Raw genomic sequence first — 21,068 nt, 5'->3', positions numbered from 1 at the left:
TCTGGAAAATATCAGCCACAGATCGATCAGGACAAGCACCATTACGGCAGAACTTTAAGGTGGGGTCCTCTGTTCTCTGTTTCATTTTCATTTATTCAGTTGAACATAAAAATATGACATGAAGTTAACTTCTTTTTTTTAAAAACAGATTTCAGTCCAGAGACTCAGATACTGAATCAGTGACGTCTACAGAGTTGTTTGTTGAAGGCATCGCAATAAGTGCAAGAGGTGAACCACTTTTTGCTTTTAAATAGCATAAAGTCATTTTTGAAATACTTTGTTTTCAATTTTTGTTACGCAACAGAAAAGCAAGCACTGCCCCTAATGCCCATGCAAATAAAAGAGTAATGCATACAGTAAGTGTGTAATGTTCATTTCGCTTAAGAAGCTCTAGGTTTAATATTGTTTTATTTGGTTCTAGTAGTCTGTCTGAAAACGATTCCTACCAGTCCCAGTTACTGGCTTTCATCTTTTGTCTATGTAATAATGAATTTGATATCATCCAGGATCCACTTCAACAAAGAGAATACCATGGATCAAGTTTTTTTTAATCTGCACTTTGTTGTCCGTCAGATTATGTTAACGTAGCTTTCCAATGCATTGAATAGAAAGTGGTGATACAGTACAATAGAATGTAGCAATCTTGTGAAGTTTTTCTTCCTCTAGAAAGTTGTCCTTTATCACCACTATTGAAGAAAATAAATGATGTCCTTGGAGAGGTTGTGTATCTGATTGAGCGGCTGGAGGCTGATAGGCAGTATGCAGAGGAAGCTCTCCACAAAGAGAAGAGAAGAAGAAGATTTTTGGAGAACAAAGTGGACAGCATTTCACTGTGGAAGCAACAAGAGCACTCTTTTGTTGTACAAAAAGGTCAGTGACTGAGAGGTGTGTTATCATCTCCTCGTAAAAAAAAAACTGAGGCGGTTGTTCAAAACAGTGAAAAAAACTCTTTTTTGGCTGTTTTTTTTTTCTAGAGCATGAGGCTTGCATTAGAGACATCACTGAACTGAAGTGGCAGCTAAAACAGGAACGAGAGAAACTTGATCAAGGCCAGAAGAAACTTTCACACATTGAAGTGTGGAACCAGAGCTTACACGAGGACATCAACTTTGCCAAAAAACAAATTCCAATTGTGAAAGAAAACCTGGAACTCCAAAAAGGCATCATAAACCAAATCAACACTGCCCAAGCTGAGGTAACTGCTTGTATATTCACACATAGAAAGGCTGGACACTTGTGTTTGTCAGCGATATGATTAATAACTTTGTCTTTGGTGTTAGTGCCATACAGACAAGTGCTCACCAACATTCTGGAGCATTTTATACATAAGCAAGAAACATTAAAAGCAGTGCCAAATAAGGTACAATTTCAAATGTGTTTCTCACTCACCCACTCGCTCTTTTCTCTATTTTTAATCCACAAGTGGCTTGGCACCAGGGATTGCGATGTTTGTTGGTCCGTTGTCCATCCAAACACATTGGTCGGGTAAAATCATTCCATTTTAACAATTGACTGGACTGCCATGAAATTTGGTACAGACATTCATGGTCCCCGGAGGATAAATCCTAATAACTTTGATAATTCCCTGACTTTTCATTTAGATTTTCTCCTTGTAATTCCTTTTGTTCAAGTCAGGATGAAGCCACATCTAATGACCAAATTCAGCCTCAGCTGTGCTTTGAGTTTAATGTCTATAAGCAAATAAGTCATGAGCGTAACAATAAAGAGAAGAGTGAATGGGAAGATATAGAGGGGTCAGCTTTGACTCACAATCCATGCAGCTTTATGGTTGCTAACGGAAACACCAGACTGGCTCAATCAGAAAAATATATTTTTTTGTCTTTAAAGGACCAGTGTGTAGGATTTTGGAGGATCTATTGACAGAAATGAAATATAACATTTATAAATATGGTTTCATTAAAAAGGAGTCCATATGAACGCTCTCTTATTGTGGTTTTTCACAACTTCGTAAGTGGAAATTTTCTGAAAGCTCAAACTTTTGAGAAATTGAAGAGGCCATGGGAGTTTATTTTCTGTTAATATATTGTAATTTTAGTAGTATGCAGGGCTTGAAGACCTCCGGCACGGTGCCGGTGTTATATCCCTACTGGTTTCCACACCAACTGGTTTCCGTAGACGTGCATGCATCAACATCCGTAGCTGTGGCCCCCCTCTGTCAGCAGATTCGTCACATATTTATAAACATAATACCTGACGTTTTACGAGTCGCATCTCCTATCTACTGTGGGGAACATCATTGAAGAAGTGAACACTACATCACTGCTGCCTATAAAAAAAAAAAAAAAAAAAAGAAATGGATGAAAATAAAATGTTAAGCCATTCATCTTAATTTACTCTCTATGCCATCAATTACCCTCCCTCTGTGTTGCTACCTTGCCGTGGTGGGGAGGCTTGTGTACTTCCATGACCCTGGAGGCTATACCGGCGGGGGTTATACCCCCGGTAGGTCTTACCAAACCGGGCAGGTTTCGGGGTAGAGGTCCGACGAAAGGCAACACCTGGTCCTCCAGGTTGGGGGTTGGGCGTAGGGCTAACAACCCCACCCCATAAAAACAATACCTGTTACAGATACGCAAACAAGAGTAAACCATGATATCCCGCCCAGGGGAGAAGATGGACCTTCGTCAGAGGGATTTATGACGCAGGGTGGTGAAAGCCGGAAGCACTCGGAAGCCACTCTGCCGAAAAGCATCCTTTCAACCAGGGTTACAACCACCATCGGTACATGGAACGTAAGGACCATGTTCGAAGCTGGAAAGACCGCACAAGTTGCCAACGAGATGAAGAAGTACAACCTTGCCATACTCGGAATCAGTGAATCAAGATGGACAGATTCTGGACAGAAAAGGCTGGCCACAGGAGAGCTGCTGCTGTACTCAGGCCATGAGGAGGACAACGCACACCACACCCAGGGAGTCGCTCTGATGCTGTCAAAGGCTGCTCAGAGAGCACTTATGGGATGGGAGGCACATGGACCGAGAGCAATTGCAGCCACCTTCAAAACAAAGAAGAAAAGAATAAACATGAACATCATTCAGTGCTATGCTCCAACCAATGACAGTGACGAAGAGATCAAGGACAAATTCTATAGCAGGATTCAGACTATCATCCAGAGATACCCAGGATGAGACATAACCATCTTAATGGGAGACCTCAACGCAAAAATTGGAAGTAACAACAGAGGCTATGAGAGGATAATGGGGCAGCATGGTCTTGGAGAGATGAACGAAAACGGGGAGCGTTTCGCAGACCTATGTGCAAATAACAACCTTGTCATAGGAGGAAGTGTTTTCCCCCACAGGCGAGTACACAAAGCAACATGGGTATCACCGGACCTGTCCATTGAAAACCAAATAGACCATGTGTGCGTCACAAAGAAGTTTAGGAGGTCCCTCCTAGATGTACGAGCCAGAAGAGGAGCTGACGTAGCATCAGACCACCATCTCCTCGTTGCCAAAGTCCAATTGAAGTTGAGGAGAAACTGGACAGGTGAGAAGAACCGGAGAAAAAAATTAAACACCACGCTATTAAGAGATCCAACAGTAGCAGAGAAATTCAAGATCACGCTAAAGAATAAGTTCCAAGCCCTGCAAGAGCTAGATGAAGGTGAGGAAAGAGACATAGATGGGATGTGGAAGGTGGTAAAGGAAGCTGTAATCACAACCTGCGACATAGCACTGGGACCACAGAAAGGTAACCACAAGCCGTGGATATCGGCAGAGTCAATAAAGAAAGTGGAGAAGAGGAAGGAAAAGAAGGCAGCCCTAAACAGCAGTCGGACAAGAGCAGAGAAAGTGAAGGCACAAACAGAGTACAGGGAAGCAAATAAGAATGTGAAGAAAAGCTTGAGGACAGACAAGAGGAACTACATAGAAGCCCTTGCATTAGAAGCAGAAGAAGCAGCTAGACATGGGAATTTGAAAGACCTGTACGACATCACCAAAAAGCTGGCAGGAAAGACCAGTAAACCTCAAAGACCGGTAAAGGACAAAGAGGGAAAGCCAATAACTGGGGATGAAGGACAGAAGAAAAGATGGATGGAACATTTCAAGGAAATACTTAACAGACCAGCCCCACAAGACCCACCATACATCCATCAGGCAGACAGAGATCTGCCAATAGACCTCAGTGCACCAAGTAGAGAGGAGATTAGGGAAGCCATTAAAAAACTCAAAAACGGCAAGGCCGTAGGACCAGATAGTATCCCGGCCGAGGCACTGAAGACAGATGCAGAGATCATCGGAGAGATGCTCCACCCCCTATTCAAGAAGATGTGGGAAGAGGAAAACATACCGTGTGAATGGAAGGAGGGTTATCTTGTTAAGATGCCAAAGAAAGGGGACCTGAGCAACTGTGCCAACTATAGGGGGATCATGTTACTATCCATCCCAGGAAAGGTCTTCTACAGGATCTTACTGGACAGGATGAAAGATGTGATTGATCCTCAGCTCAGAGACCAGCAGGCTGGCTTCCGCAAAGACAGATCATGCATGGACCAAATTGCCACACTGCGCATCATCCTGGAACAGTCACTAGAGTGGAACTCACCGCTATTCGTAAACTTCATCGACTACGAGAAGGCTTTTGATAGCGTGGACAGGGAGACCCTCTGGAAGCTTCTCAGACACTACGGAGTGCCAGAGAAACTAACCAACATCATCAGAAACACCTATGAGGGAATGACCTGCAGAGTGATTCATGCGGGACAACCTACCGACGCTTTCTGCGTACAAACAGGAGTGAGGCAGGGATGCCTTCTATCACCGTTCTTGTTCCTCCTGGTGATGGATTGGGTAATGAAGCAATCCATATAGGCCATAAGGTGAACCAGGAAAAAGTGGCTAGAAAGTGATTTTCGTTCCCACGTCTGGGCACTACTCTTTTTTTGCATTTTTGCATAGACAATGCCATTGCGGACATTAGGTTAAAAGTTCTCCTCAAAATATCCTGCAGTTTTTTTTTAAGAGCCATAAATGTATAAAAATAGGAATTACAAAAAAACGAAAATCTTATGCAGCTGTTTTTTCTTGTAAATTTATTTACATTCATTCTGGAAACAGAATCTCTCTCACAAATTGACATTAATACATATACCTAACATTTGAGACAAGTATTTTAGCATTAGTATACTTTCATTTGAATTTAAACCATGAAATGTACAAAATAAATGAAAAAAACGCTTCAAAATAAGTGAATAGCAACCTGTACAATTGAACATACACATGGTACATTTTGCTAAACAATGACGTTTTATACATTAAAAATTTCAGTAGATACTGTGTTATAAGAGGAAGTAAAAAATAAAATAGAATAAAGAACACTTTGGCCCAAAATGGCTGACATCAATCAAAATATCAAATAATGCCAAAAAATGGATAATACAACAAAAACTGCATTACAGTTCAGAATCTGTACACAATATTGTATAAAACAATATTTACCTGAACAAAACAATGTGTTGATGTCACAGCAGGTCTTAAGTATTTTTTAAATACATTTTTGTATTATTTTGTTTTAACGTTGCACATTGTTAAAGCCATATCTCAAGAATTCTTTGATACATTTTCCTCAAATTTGGCACAAACTCAAACTATGATAATTATAATTGTTTTAAGGTCAAGTGCACTGTAACCTCACATTTTATTTTAATTGTTTAAGTATTTAACTTAAGTAACAAAAAAAATAGTAAAATACTTTTTCTCAAATTTGGCAAAAACTCACATTTTTATTAGAGAACTAACTGATTAAGTGTGACTTTGAGTATTCTGAACGAGGGAGACATTGTTCATCTCTTAGCCATCACTATCATCAGAGCCATCTTCCCATGTGCTTATATCCTCTGTTTCCATGGAAATATTGGCACAATTTTGGCACCGACACAAATCAGTACAGGACAGTCTTGCAGACATACAGGAACATCTTCCTGACTCACATCTGCTCTGCTTGCAGCTGCAGTGGACTACCTTTAACACACTCTCAGGGGCAGGATTTGTAGTCATCCATGTAACTTTTAACTCCCCATCCTCAATGTGCCATCCATTGCCATTGGGTGAAGGGGCAGACATTTTACCTTTGAGAGAATGTCTCATTATTGCAGCCTGGTAGTTTGCTCTTTTGCAGTGTTGGTGCAGGGCGTCACTTGTAGGGGGTATTGAGAGTTCCGGCAAAGCTGATGATGCCATGCAGAATGCTCTGTACCTTGCATCGTTGACATTTTCTGCAGATGATTGGCCATACAGGTGGCACACATATTTGCTCAGCACATCAAATGTTGACTGGTCCAATTCAAAACTGCTTCCCAGATGTGTAAATGCAGACAGGTATTCTTCTTTTTCGCAAGCAACAGAAAACGTCTTTCTTTTTCCCTTGCCATGAAAGGCGCTTGTGGAGTCGCAACCTGAGAAGGTATGAATTCCAATAAGTGCCAAACACACACTGTTTCCAAGGGCTGCTGACACCTTAACAAGGTCAATGATTCTTGTCCTGTTGCCAACTCCTGTTAAGAAATACAAGCTACATGGAAAATCTCTCTGCAGACTTAAAGAAATAACTGCCACATCTGTATCAGGGCTCTTAATGATGACTGTTTCATGTTCCTGTGCAGCATGATGTGCATGTAAGAACACCCTTGTGTCACATTCCTCATGATCACATTCAAGATCCTTAACAGCATTTACAGTTTGTGAACCATCTGTTACTTTCAAGCAGTGACACAGTTCTCCATGTGCTATGTATACAGTCAAGTCCTTGCCCACAACAGTTAGATCAGCATCTTTCCACACATAAAAGAGGAATTCAGCCAGTGCCGCTTTGTTTGTTCCATCAGATAGAAACTTTTTCCATTGAGTTGGTGTCTTCTGGTTCCTTCCATAAATTTGCACCTGTTGTGTGCCACCAACAGCTCTATGTGACCGTTCTACATTTTTAATGCTCATTTCAGGATACTGGTCTATCACAAAGTCTACCCTTTCACACTTGTACTGCAGAGCAAGCTTGACTAAGTACTTCAGTATGGTCTCAGCGAGCTCTCCAAAGGTGGATGGTCTGGACTGAAGGGCTTGTATGACCGCCATGCCATCGAACAAAATAGCTCCATTTGCTGGGATTTTATCAACTAGGCAGTCCCCACCTTTAGCCTCTAATAAATCCATGAGAGCTGATTTGTTAGTTTTGGCAAGTGAACCATCCGTACTGGCTAGAGGATAGGAAACCGTTCCCAGTGAGTAGGATAGAATCTCCCCGAGGTCAATTTTTCTACTCTGGCCTATTATGAGCAGTCTGGAGAACAGCTTCTTGTCAGCCCGTAGAATCACATCCTTGCCCGCTGCAGATTTCTTCTTCGTCTTTGCCTGGTCACTAAAGGTTTTCAGTTTAAGTGCCTTGATGGGAGCGAATATGTCGACAGATTTTGACAAAAGTCGCTGGTCCATAAACTCTTTGACAGCTTTTTCCCCCTTGTCTGGAGCTGCGAGCAAATCCTTCTTGATTTCTTCAACTGCTACCGTCCCAGAGCTAAGACACACAATACCTTCGTGGTGTGTGTCGAAAGGGTTCAGCATAGAATCTAGGGTGGAACTTAGTCTAGTCACAGCCTTTTCATCAGCATGGATCCGTGTGCTGTCAAGGTCTTTCCGTTTCCGTTGTTCAGGAGATTTACCTGCCATTGACTCACATTGTCTTGTTATAGCAGCCCTTTCATTTTGGGATAATATCCAGCGATAAACTGCAGCTCGATTCTGTGTTATCCCTGTCCATCCACCTTTTGTCTTGGAATCTCGGTTGCATGTTTGCTCAATAGCCTGGTCACAGGCAATCGAGGCAAATCCATGGACACTTTGACGTTGGACAGTCCACTGTCCTTTAACACTGAGGTCATTGTGGCAAGAAGGATGTGTTACAGGCAAATTGACCATTTCCAGCCAGTATGCAGGTAGATACCTAGCATAGTTCACACGATCATAGGCAAAAAACATCGGCATCATCAATCGCACTGTTGACAGGTGGAGTTGCCAGTCAGATTCTCTTGTTGCTCTCACAAACAGAAGGAGTGTTTGAACCATATCGATGTATGAACTCCAGAATGCAAATGTTTGGTTGACTGCACTTCTCCTTTCCACATATTCTGCATACTTAAAACAGATTTTTTCAAATTTGTCATTAGCACCCAAAACTTCAATTGTTCCCTCTGGGAATGCACATTTTATCTCCTCAATAACATCCAAACACTCATCTCTCTCCACTGGTGGCAAAGAGTCCAGGAAGGTGTTTACCCTGGCGCGTTGCAGACACTCATACATAAGCTTGTGCGCCCTCATGCTGCGGTTATACTGATGACCACTGATCACCCCATTGATGGATCCTGGGGCAACCACTTCAGACTCAATGAGTATGTCTTGCAGTCCTGCATCTCCAAACCTTTTCCCTAGAATACCGAGGTAGGACATGCATGTGTGAAACTCGCCTAGTCTTATCACTAGACGCTTCGTCAAGTCTTCGTCTTTCCAACGGATTTGTTGAGCCTTGGCATATATAGCTTGGTCAAACACTAACACGATATGGTCCAGTTCAAGCCGATCAGCAATTTGGACACTTCGCTTCAGAATTGTGTTTACCGTTGACATCTCTGTCGGTGAAGCCTCAATGACTGGAAGATAATGCAGTGCTGACTTTTGCAGAGTAGCATCACCTTGAAGCAATGTATGGAAACCTGTCCAGCTTGGGACTGTGCATCGTTCAGCATCTATGTATTTTACAAAAACATATGCCAGTTCAGTTTGGGCTTCAGACACGGTGTTCAATCTGTATGTTTCCAGCTGCAGTGGAATAGTATGATGATGACACAAGTTCTGTGGCCCTTGTCTTTTAGACTGTTGGTAGTGTTCTACAGGAGTGCTAGGGGGTGCTTTGAATGAGGACACTCCCTTCTGTAGTGGTTGTCTGTTTGTTCTTAACACAGGTTCAGCGACAGAACTTTGCAGCATAATGCCATTTGTATGGTGAGTAGTTCCACGACCTGACAGTGTCTCCTCCCCAAAGTCAATATTGTCCCACACCAGTATTGTAGGAGTCTTCTTCGAGAATCCAACTGGGATTTTGTCTCTGCCCTCTAGTAGTTGTAGTTGGGCAAGGCTAGTGTCTAGACTGACAACTGTGTCCCATGAAGCACAATGTCCTAGTCCACTCAGCAGTGACACAACTTGTGAGGAACCTGTTAAATGGCGAATACTTAGACCAAGACATAACGATTTGGGTGTCTGCCTCCGACCTTTAGATGCAAGATACATAATGTCTTGACAAACAGATATCACTTTTAGGTTCAAATCTTCTGGAATATCAACATAACAGGCTAATGTTGGTTCCTCTGTTGCACCTACAATCCAAGCAATAACATTGTACAGTTCAAGTGGCACAACAGATTTTGCATCAGACACATTTAAATCATCTGATGTGGGTGGCCAGGGGCACGTCATACCGGGAGAGTCACATAGTAGCTGCTTCAATATCAGCGCTGCACTATAAAGTGTCCTTGTGTTCTCAGTAGTTTGCGGACCAGCTGTTGTTCTTGCCATGTGTTCAGTGTCACTTTCAGCTTGGCTTAGTTCAGTTGACTCAGTGTCTGTACCTGATGGATGAGGTAGCCTGTCTATCAGCGTATCTGCAGACAATGTCTCAACAAAAACCAGTTCGCTGATGTTGCGCTTGCCGGGGGAGTGAAACACCAGTTGGGGAAAGTCCAGGGTCAGCCTTCTCTTCAATTTATCCTGCCTGCAACATAAGAACACATGGAAAGAGGAGCAAAAGGGTGTAAATAAAGATATATTCATACTGAAAAGTATTATTAGTTTAAATATACATTCAAAGCCTTTTTTTTAAATCCAGCATAAACGTGTTTTACATCGCTGCCAAAAAAAGCTTCAGTTGTTACCTGTAGTTTGAAGCATCACGATCTTCATGTTTTTGCACCGTATTTAAAAACATTCGTCGTAGCTGGTTCATTCTCAGCACCTCCTGATTTACAATTATCCTTTGGCGGATGATCCTCTCGCAGAATATCTTGTAGCTGGCATCAAAGGTTGGTTCACTTCTGAAAAGAATCACACACACAAACACACACACATTTAATATGTGCCAAAAGGTATGCAGTCAAGATTGTAGCTACATACAAACAGCCTTTACAAGTGCATCTAAAACAAATGTAATATCATGGAAAAGTCCATTCAAAAAGTGAAACTTTTATTTATTCTATATTCATTTCATAATTTTTGACACTGTATCTGTCATGCATCTAGAATATGAATTGTAATTTATAATGTGTATATAATTGATAATGCAATTTAATAACTCACACTTCTTCGTCTGCGGTTCCATTAGCTGTTACAGCAGACTTTGTCAGGAACCTGGTGTACTGTCTGTAACAGGACTTGTGGTACCGCACCCCTATGGCCACACAGTCTCTGTCTTGAATATGCAAGAGAATGCTACTGTCTTGCTTTATCCTGGCAGCGTTCATCAACTGGCCTAAACATAAAAGATGATTAAATGGTTTGTATGTGTGTAAGTGCTATGTGTACTGTGTGTAGGGATGGGTACCTTTCATGTGGTAATAAATGTTATTTTTTTAAAATAATAAAATCTAATTTTTTCAATTCAACATATTTATTTCTCAAAATATAAACTTCAAAAAATATATCAAAACAATATAAAATCCAGGATGAGCAGTGCTTTATTGTTGAGTGAACGTGCATTTTGTAACATGAAGGTTGCAGTGTTACCTAAGAAAGCAGAGGAGCGCTCTCAGGTGGCAAGCGCACGGAGGAGAAAAAAAAAAAAGGTTGCAAGTGCACGTGTGATTTGTTGTGATGACGTCGTAGCTGTGGGTGCAGCACCGGTCAGACAGTATTGTGGGCATAGCATGGTTGGAATAAACAAAGTTGAGTCGGGCTGCTCTGTGCACATATCGAGGATGATGCAGGAGTCTGAGGGATTTAATTTCGGCGAGGCAGTTTGGAATAAAGTGGCAGGTAATATTCCTGAGTTGAAGAGCGCAGTATCAGCGGAGGACCGGAGATGTAGCAGCTAGCTGCTATCTGTTAATGACTGGTCTACAGAAGAATGGAGAGAGCAAACGGAGTAAGGAAGGTCCAATCTGGAGGCAGACGAAGGCCAAGCCCGGGTAGAGACATTGGAGAGATAGCAGCTGGCGGCTAGAAGACCTAGAGCCGGCTGTTCGTCTCTGTTCCGCGGTGGAAGAGAGCAACAGCTTGTGGCCGCGGTGAGCAGACGGGACCAGACGAGGAGGTAAATAAAAAAATAAAAAATAGTGCGATCGTCAGCACGCTTGTTAATCAAAGACGTCAATGGTACCGTTTGATTTTACATGAATCGGTACTCGAATTCGGTACCCATCCCTAACTGTGTGTGTGTGTGTGTGTGTTTACCTGCTGAAAGCGTTTCTGCTTGTGAAAGATGGTCTTTCTGCCGTTTGCCTCCCACAGTAATGCTCTTGTCCGTTTTCTTGCAAATTATACAAAAGGCAGGGAGCACGGGGCCAGCAGAACCGATAGGCAGGCCCGTCTTCGATCGTAGTTTTTTCCGTGGAATGTCACTTGAGCCTGAACCTGAAGCGTTGTCCGATGGCACAGACTCATCTTGACCCAGAGCCAGCCGTTTGGCCCGTTTTTCGGCAGAATCCAATCGCCTTTTATCAATGAACCGCCGGTAACAAGTCGGGTGAAACCCAGCGTCACCAGGAATATCTTTATATTCAACATCAATACAGGATTTAAATGTCTCGGCTAATTTATGAGAGTCGCTATGACAGCAAAGCCACCGTTGCAAACAATTTCTGTAAGTATCCCACCTTCTGATAGTGAAATCATTCACCTCTTCATTCCGTACAGACGTAACATGCATGTAGCATATTTTGTTCTTCTTTTTTCTAACTTTTTTAAGGTGTTTTAGATGTTTTAGAGTATTTTCCTCTTCATCGCTAGACGTTGTTGACATCGCCATCTGGGATCTGCGCGGCTACCTGATTGGTCGAATGTGACGCACGTTACAAAACCGTCACCTCTCGGAGCGAAAATATTGTTACGCTAAGCAAGAAATAGTCCCGACTTTAAACACGAATTAAAAAAATACTGCAGGATATCAAGAGGAGAACTTTTTTTTTCTCGTTGAAAAGCAAAATATCTTTTTTAAGAACCAAAAATTATTTAGTGCCCAGACATGGGAACGAGATGAAACGAAAAACGGGTTCACCTTATGGCCTAATAGCAGAAAAGAAAAATGGCATTCAGTGGACAATGTGGACGCAGCTCGATGACCTGGACTTTGCGAGGTAAGTGTCCAGGTAACATTTTGTTTTGGGTCGATCTAAAACAACTGGTTACCTTGAGCTGAACATAAACAAATACCAAACATATTTATCAAGTTTCTCTCTCTCTCTCTCTCTCTCACTGCCCGTGTCTCGACCGAGGCTACTGTCATATTAACCACTTTATGACCCCCATATGAAACATATTGTGACATATAAATACGTTTAAATAGTGACGATCTAACGAGGCAATACTCAGCGCTACTTCTCTGGCCAAAACACTCTTACTTTTAAATGTCCGTGCTTTTCAAATGCACAATGTCCATGCACACTTTTAAAATTATGTTTATTCTATTAATCATAAACAGGATAGAGCAATTAAGGAGCTGATCACTAACATTAAACGCAGGAGAGTATCAAAGAAGCATAGAGCAGGTGACACGTCTTTTGCTCTGTTGCTAAAATAAAGTAGTTTAACGTTAGCAATCAAACAATTAGAAACAAAAAAAACCTAAAAAAAATAACCAAAGAAACTATGGACCCTCAGAAAGTCGAGGAAATATTGAATTTTAAGCTCAAAAATATCTACCCTCCAGACGCAACAAAAAAATCAGCGGTATGTACTTAAACGAAGGGCAGAAAGTTATTGTTATATACCTTATTTGAAGCTTATGAAACTTGATAACTATGTTCGATAATTTTCTATGTTCAGCTCAAGGTAACCAGTTTTAGATCGACCCAAAACAAAATGTTACCTGGACACTGACGTAAGCAATTTGAAGGATATGTCATTGATGGCACGGAGCGTAAATGAAGATGAATGGCTTAACATGTATAGTTGATGGATGAAGTGCTACTTAATTTTGCTAAGGTGAGTTCGAATCCAGCTCTTACCGATCTCGCAAACATTTTATTTTCATACATTACATTTCTTTTTTTTATAGGCAGCTGTGATGTAGTGTTCACTTATTCAATTATGTTCCCCACAGTAGATAGGAGATGCAACTCGTAAAACGCCAGGTATTATGGTTATAAATATGTGACGAATCTGCTGACGGAGGGGAGCCACAGCTGCGGATGTTGACGCACGCACGCGTACGGAAACCAGTTGGTGTGGAAACCAGTAGGGATATAACACCGGAAATCCGGCTCGGGATTTTTTTGGTGTTTTTAAAAAATAAAACACACACACTAAAAACCCCTAGTTTGTTAGATCTGGATATGACCGGTATAAGGCAGCATTACGTTGGATAGCGTACAGCCTGCCGGAGAAGAAGAAGAAGAAGAAGAAGAAGAAGAAGAAGAAGAAGAAGAAGAAGAAGAAGATTCCTTCTTGCATTTCTTAACGAGCCGCTAACGAGCCGGAGGCCGGCTTATTAAGAACAGCCGCAGTTAGCTACAGTTAGCTCTGTAGCAGTGTAGTATGTGCTGCTGCTGCAGGAGGTGTTCACTTAGCAATCTCTGTTTGTTTACAACAAGCACCGGACACTCTGTGCACAGTTAGCGATGTCGTTAATTCAAGTACTCAATAATTAGCCATGCTGCTTTTAGCTGCTGAGGCTGTGCACAATTAGCGACGGCGAAAACCATGTCAACTCTAAATCCCTCTGGGGGATAACTTGTAACGGAGACACGCAGAGTGAGCGGACATTTGAGAGGGTGTGGCCTGAGACTTTCCCGGTGGCCACTTTCCCCCCTAGTCGAAACACGATGGTGCGTTCTCCCACACGTCAACCTTACTGGGGATTTCCACCAGGCGTGGAACGGCTCCGCCGTGGGTTATCTCCGTCCTCTGCCTGGCGTCAGTTCCCACCGGGCGCGGAACGACAGCGTAGCGAGCCAGCCGTATACACGCGAGATAACGAGAACACGCTATAATCCTGAACGTATGGGAGACCGCGAGATCCCGTGATAAACTGTGTGTATAAAGTAAACAACAACAAACAGCTTACTTTGCTTCTCTAACGTGGAAGATCTGTTGATCTGACAATCTATCCTTAAAAAGAATGTTATGTCTCGTTCACGATTTCAGTCAATGCAAGAATGTCAGTTTTTTAGTTATGCAGTATTTGTTTTGGTGAACCCCCCCATGCATAAAAAATTTTCTGGCACAGGATTTTTTTCTGCTTCACGCCCTGAGTATGGAGTTTTTCTTGTTTGAGGAAAATGCTGATATTCCAATGACCTCAGTCTTTTCCTCTGTTATTAGGTTTAATGCATTTTCTGCATTAGTTCACCTGCTCACTAGTTTGGTGAATTGTTAGCCTCAGTGGCTTCCAGACACCAACAGTAACGTTAAAATCAGTTCTCATGTCATAAACAGGAGTTCCATCTGAAGGCAGCATAATATCAGTACCTTTTTATGATATGCTCAGGAATAATATCTGAGAAAGATAATAAGCCCATGATTCTCTCACTTCTTTTTTTAGGCAGATGAACTATGCGCAAAAACAAGAAGTGATCTTGTACTTGTTCAGAGGGAGTTTAAAAAGATGCAGCTGGACACCAAGAATGAAAAGATATCACTGGATCATATATTGTTAGCCATGAAGAATCAGTTGGCTAACAGATTGTGAGTAACTCTACTAACTGCACTGAAAACACACAGGCTTACTATCAATGTAGTACAACTGAGACAGGAAATATTATATACACCTAATGTTATTAGTAGTTGGTGACTTTTACTCTAATATGGTGGGACAGTTTTTTGTTATGTGACTTTTTTTATCTTGTGGATTTTTTGTTTTCAAATGTATTTTATTCTGTGATGTCTTTGAGGTTTTATGCACAGTTTCTATTCAAGTACAAAGGAAGTAACTGAAAAAATGAAATTTTAAGTATCAACTCTAAAACACCTGTTTCAGTCTGACTATCGTGTGTCAGGACACCTTAAACAAATACATGATCAACAGTTTAAACATTGCTTTAAAACAGTGTGCAAGGTATATTGAACTCTACATAACCATAGCAACAATACTTCTGCTGGATGTTAATGATAAATAAATTAGATAACAAGTCTCATTGTAACGTACATCACCATTCATTCTTTTAAAAATTATTTAAATGTCTTTGACGTTGACAAAATCAAGACTAGGTTGTGTTTTATATCAACTATCTGTATTAAAAAAGAGATCAATAGAAGTTTGATTCTTGACTTGTTAAAAAAAAGGTATATTTTCTTGTTCTGTCACACAGTCACACATACTGTGTTGTAGATGATTCCCTTGAGATATATCAAGTATCATCGGTTTCTTGCTCTTTGATATATGTGCCTCGAGAAATAGTTTAGATTTTTTAAAGTGGGGTTGTTGTCTACAGTCAGTTTATCACCTACAGGAATTTGCAGTCCACTCACCTCCAATGGGGAGAAGCAGACAGGAAGTACCGGCACTGATCTAAATAATGTACTGCTGAGGATTGGGGCATTAGCATAATGTATTTTAGACAACTGAACAAATCAATATCAGTTTAAGTGTGCACTATATTTAGAATATTTTCACTGTTGCAGAAAACCCCTTAATTATAGCATAAACTTAAACTGAAATAGATATTTTCAGGTGGGCTTTTTGTTAGGTGGTTAAAATACATTTTGCTGCTCCCCCGTCCTCAGTGGTACATTGCTTGTCTTCTGCATCGCTACTCGTGCCTGCTTCTCCAAACTGGGGGCATGCCGACCACCCTCTGCTGTAGATAATACACTGACTACGGATAATGAATTAATATATAATACAGCCTTTAATTCCAAACTTAATAACAAAAGACAAAACTGTCTGTCTCTCCAGGGAAGATTTAAACCAGTTGAAGAAAGCTGAGGAAGGTGTATGTGCTGAAATAAAGGATGCTGAAAATACGGTTGCACTTACAGAGAAAAAGTCCGCAGCCATAACACAACACATCCCTGAAATGATGGACCTTGAAAAATCTGAAAAAGACTGGGTAACTTACACTGTCTATATCTTTTTTTTTAAGAAAGAGTTTACTAAAGCAGTGAAATTCACGTTTTTCCCCTCTTTTATTACAGATTTTGCAATTGAAACTTCAAATTGAAGATGAAATGCGAAAAAATAAGAAATTAAAAGAGAAACTAATTGCAGTACAAGAAGACATTGAAAAAACTGTAAGTACTGCAACTATAGTGTTTAATCCTGTCACAGAAAGTGGACATTCTTGTTTCATGTTGCTGCTGCTTTGTCTACTTATGTTAGTCTTCATTGGGTAGAGTGTGGCACATAACTGCCAGGCTATGATTGGGCTCCCACTGGAGCTATGCATGCTAATAATGTGTGAATTCATGGTACTGTAAGGTGTTTTGAATAAGTGCATCCACTCAGCAGCACACTGTATGTTATGTTATCCACAGAGACTTCATGGGGAAGCAGAGGTTTCCTGCATAGAAGAGCAGCTCCATTCAAAACGTAATGCTTTTGCAGCTCTTCGTAAGGAAAACATGGAGTATGAACAGAATTTGGAAGACTACAAGATAAAAATTTCTGAGAGGTACAAGAGAGTAAAAGCCAAAACAGTACAGAAACATATAACATCCCACACGATATACAGTAGAAGGCCACCTATATGTGTTCACCATTACTTTTCTGTGTGATTTTTGGTAGCGAGAAGGCAGTGAAGCAGATGCATGAGGAGAGGAAGCAGATGCTCCAGAAAATCATTGACAATGACGAGCAGTGGGAAAAGGCCAAGGAGGAAGTGACCCAAGTTGTAGCCCAGCACAGTGTCACCCAGACTAAACTGGAAGAGCAGGAGCAGCTCACCTTCATGGAAGAACAGAGGGCCAGGGTCAGTGACAACATATGTACATGTTCTATGTATACTGCATGGGTCAGAGTTTGTAAAGGAAATGAGGGATACCAAATGTTGTCTTTAGTGTTATTCAGGGCTCTCTCTTTGCTCTGCAGAAAGAGATTGAAAACCTGAGGAAAGATCTGACAGGCCAGATGACTACGCTGGAATTACTGAAGGTATATCCATGTGGTTTCCATGATTATATCACTATATTTTTGCAGCATCTTTCAAGTTCTGTGGAACACTTTTTATAAGTGTGTAGCTTTGATGAAAGATATCAAAGCATGGTCTCAATAAAAATAGATAAGTATACGTTTCACAAAGATAGTTTTAAATTCACAGCTGTGGTGTTGCATAATTGTGTACATTACCACACCTGATACATTTCCTGTTATGCACAGAATTCCCCCCCTGTAATTATTTTAAGACTTAAGGATGGTAACATTCTGCCTTGTATTTTCTTTTGCATCAGGGTCTGTGTGCAAATAAAAATGAAGAATTAAATCGACAACAAAGAAGCTCAGCTCTAACTAACCAAAAACTTCAGAAAGAATTTGAAGATGCATCAATGGCAACAAAAGAACTTGAGACAAAAGTGGAGGTAAATAAAAAATGTAAAGGAATAGTTGGGATAAAGAAACTGAATTATCTCTTAAATGATGATCTTTGTGGGACAATACACAAAGCTTAAAAAGTATAACTTATTGAAGTCAACTGCATTTGTGACTAATCTTTTGTTTGTATAGAAAATAAAGGAACTGACAGAAAATTTTGAAAAGATTCAGTGTCAACATGGAAATACATTACTGAACCTTGAGAAAGAGAAAAACCTCAAATGTGAACACCTGAAAGCAGCTCAGGTAAGAAAAAGAAAGTTAGAGGTCTTGAGTCAAAGGACAGTTGCTTTGTCAGGTTTATTCTCTAAAGCTCATTGAGCACAAAGCAGTTACAGCTATTCATCATGTCATTCTTTTGTAGAACTAAATAATCTCTCACTCACAAGCACTTTGAAAGTAAGTTTTTTCCCCCTCAACATTAATTCAACTATTTCATTACAGGATTTATACACCGTCACTGTAAAGAGATATGACAATGCCCTGGGCAGGATCAGTGACCTCACAAACAGGAGCCAGCAATACCGGGATGCTTCAGATAAAATGGAAAAAATAGTTGAAAGCATGCCAGAAGTCATAGCAGAACACCAGTAAGTTGGTTAAACACAATATAGTAGTTTATAATAAAGAATTGATATTATTATTATTAGAGAATACTCAACCTCTCTTCCCTATCAACCTTTTGGAAAGAAAGGGAATTTCTTAACCCCTTCAAAAAGTTGCTCCGGTGTACTTAGCAGCAAAAACTGCCATAATATTATAAATTAATATACTTTTTGTCCCTAGTCCTGAACTAAAAAATATAAATTAATTCAATTCATTAGTTCATTTTTTGAATTTCAACCCTTTAAATTCCTGTTTGTTTGCATAATGCCACTGTTGTAATGTTATAACTAGTTTTAATACATGTTTGGGGTATGTCTGTGATGAGCAACAACATTGATTTTGATGCATTGCATTAAACACTGTAGTACTCCATAATTTAGCAGCAATAACCCTGGCATTGCTGCTATATAAAACCAGGAAAACAGCATATATTTGCCCCATAGGGCAAACATAAGAAAGTGGCTCAATCTGGTGGAAAATACACTTTAGATCAAAACGCTAACACATGAGTATGAGTTCTGTTGTGCTGTAATGGAAGTGTGATCAAACAGGTTTTAATGGGTTTCAATGGTTACATTTTTGTCCTTATATGTCTGATTATCTGTATTTTGGTGACACCTTTTTTATAGACCTATAGAAGCTGAGGTTTAACAGAATAAAAAAATCACAGTTCAAAATGTATTGCATATACATTAACACAGCCAAAATGTCAAACGTCCCTGTAGAACCTGATAATGTAATAAATTCCCGATAATGTAATAACCCTGATAATGTAATAAAAATCTACACTTGAGTCCATTGAAAATATAATAAAACCTGATAATGTAATAACTTCCCGATAATGTAATAATATGTATTTCCCAATAATGTAATAACTTTTTACCAATAATGTAATAACTTTTTACCAATAATGTAATAAAGTATAACATTAATGGGAGGTTATTACATTATCAGGTTAGCCTTCATGTCGCAAGTCCTGATAATGTAATAATTCCGCAATATTGTAATAATTTAACAGCAGACCACCCATTACTTGGGTTCAAGTGGTGATACTGTGAAGGCAACTCTAGTTCAAGAGCTCTAGCGCCACCAACAGGTCAAAGTTGAATGTTAATTAACTTTTGACCTGTTCATCCATTTTTCACAAACGAGGTATCCACGACACACGAATGCATTCAACAGCTTCTTGAAATCTTAAGGTGCTTGGTGTTATACTTTATTACATTATTGGTAAAAAGTGTATTACATTATTGGGAAATGCACTTTATTACATTATCGGGAAGTTATTGCATTATCAGGTTTATAAAATTTTCAATGGACTCAAATGCAGATTTGTATTACATTATCGGGGTTATTACATTATCAGGAATTTATTACATTATCAGATTCTACAGTCCCTAGTCAGGCACAGGCTGGTGAATAAATGCCTTGCAGTGAGCATACAGTACTCTACCAGCTCCCCCACCGATGCAGTAATCATATATGTTTATGATATTCAAAACTAATTTTAGAAAAATAATAATCTTTTTATGTGTATTTCTCCTTCCAGAAGTGTTTTTGATGTGGTGGAATTCAAAAACAAATCAGCTGCTCTCGTAATGAGCACCTTGCAGTCTGATATTAATAACTGCCAACAACGAACACAGCGATCCATGCAGACACACACTGCTCATGTTACAGCACGACAAAAGGAACTGGAAGACACCAAGGTAACACAATGTTGTTCAGTATTACTTTCTGTAAATACATGACTTTTTTATGTCAAATACTGTGGAATCGGAGACAAGCTGTAAAAAAAAAACAAAAAACATCTCATTGTTTATTTGTTTGTGGATTAGTGTCAGCACATTGCTTGTCACAATACTTCCCTTAAGATGCAGAGAAAAGAGCTGTGTGCAATTAAAATTACAAGCCATGGTCAATCTTGTTTAAGTGCTTTTCCCACAAATGACAACTCACTGTTGTTATAGTCTTTTGTCTGGACGAATTTGATGATGCGTGTCGTTGTGAGATGATGCTGTGCCTATTTTGTTACCTGTAGGCCAACATTTTCAATAGCAATTTCAATGTAAGCATATAGCTCACAATATCAAATAAGCATATTATCTGGAGTTTTTCTTTTATTAATGTCAGAAATAGGCTGTTGTAAAACCACGGGCACACTGCACAGAATGGCATGTATTTGAACACTCCTTTGTAAGAGAAACCCCTATTTATTGTAAGGTTTTCATCTGCAGGATTATCAGCCCCAGCCAGAGCCTCTTTGCTGATGGGGGTTTCACATGGCTTATCTAATGTGAAATCGCCATGTGGTATATAGTTTCATTAAACGGTGATCAAGAATGCATTAGTTCAAAACAAGAAAAGGCAATGGAGCTTAAGCCGCCATGCATCCAAGTGCAGCAACTTTAAAGAAGTTGTTGGCGTGAGACAATTTAAGAATTAGAAGTCTTCCTCATAGACACAACTCCCATTAGCCAGATAAAAGTTAGCCATGCAAAAAAGGGTTTAGTCTTTTCACTTGACGAAATAAGATGATATAACAACAATACTCCTCACCAAATAAAAAGATCAGAGAGTCTGAAGTTGGAAGGAAATTGGTCAGTTTAATCATTGCGACCAATATAAAGCACACATAATGTCTGCATTAGCATAACATAATAAGCAGAGTGCATTCAGAAACCACAGTGCATGAAGCAGAATGGTTAGAC

The 21,068-nt window shown here is 40.1% G+C and overlaps 1 protein-coding gene across 4 annotated transcripts in view; it reads left to right on the top strand.

Annotated features, from left to right (window-relative positions):
• The window catches only part of LOC131980090 (coiled-coil domain-containing protein 178), a 39,994-nt gene that overhangs the window by 4,723 nt on the left and 14,203 nt on the right, over nt 1–21,068 (top strand). For 3 of the 4 annotated variants that reach the window (XR_009395184.1, XM_059344256.1, XM_059344254.1), the window contains exons 4-17: nt 1–59; nt 149–228; nt 652–870; nt 975–1,195; nt 14,767–14,909; nt 16,120–16,273; nt 16,359–16,454; nt 16,698–16,834; nt 16,948–17,131; nt 17,251–17,313; nt 17,610–17,738; nt 17,884–17,997; nt 18,196–18,341; nt 19,907–20,066. Coding sequence is in view for 3 of the 4 variants with exons in the window: in XM_059344256.1 (XP_059200239.1) it covers nt 1–59; nt 149–228; nt 652–870; nt 975–1,195; nt 14,767–14,909; nt 16,120–16,273; nt 16,359–16,454; nt 16,698–16,834; nt 16,948–17,131; nt 17,251–17,313; nt 17,610–17,738; nt 17,884–17,997; nt 18,196–18,341; nt 19,907–20,066 (1,905 nt within the window). In the remaining variant the exon portion in view is untranslated. The remainder of the gene's footprint in view (nt 60–148; nt 229–651; nt 871–974; nt 1,196–14,766; nt 14,910–16,119; nt 16,274–16,358; nt 16,455–16,697; nt 16,835–16,947; nt 17,132–17,250; nt 17,314–17,609; nt 17,739–17,883; nt 17,998–18,195; nt 18,342–19,906; nt 20,067–21,068) is intronic. The other variant, XM_059344255.1, reaches the window with a different exon arrangement.

Source organism: Centropristis striata, chromosome 11, assembly GCF_030273125.1.
Source record: "Centropristis striata isolate RG_2023a ecotype Rhode Island chromosome 11, C.striata_1.0, whole genome shotgun sequence".
Classification (NCBI taxonomy): domain Eukaryota; kingdom Metazoa; phylum Chordata; class Actinopteri; order Perciformes; family Serranidae; genus Centropristis; species Centropristis striata.
Note: the sequence above shows the minus strand (reverse complement) of the source record. Positions and strands in the feature narration are given on the sequence as shown.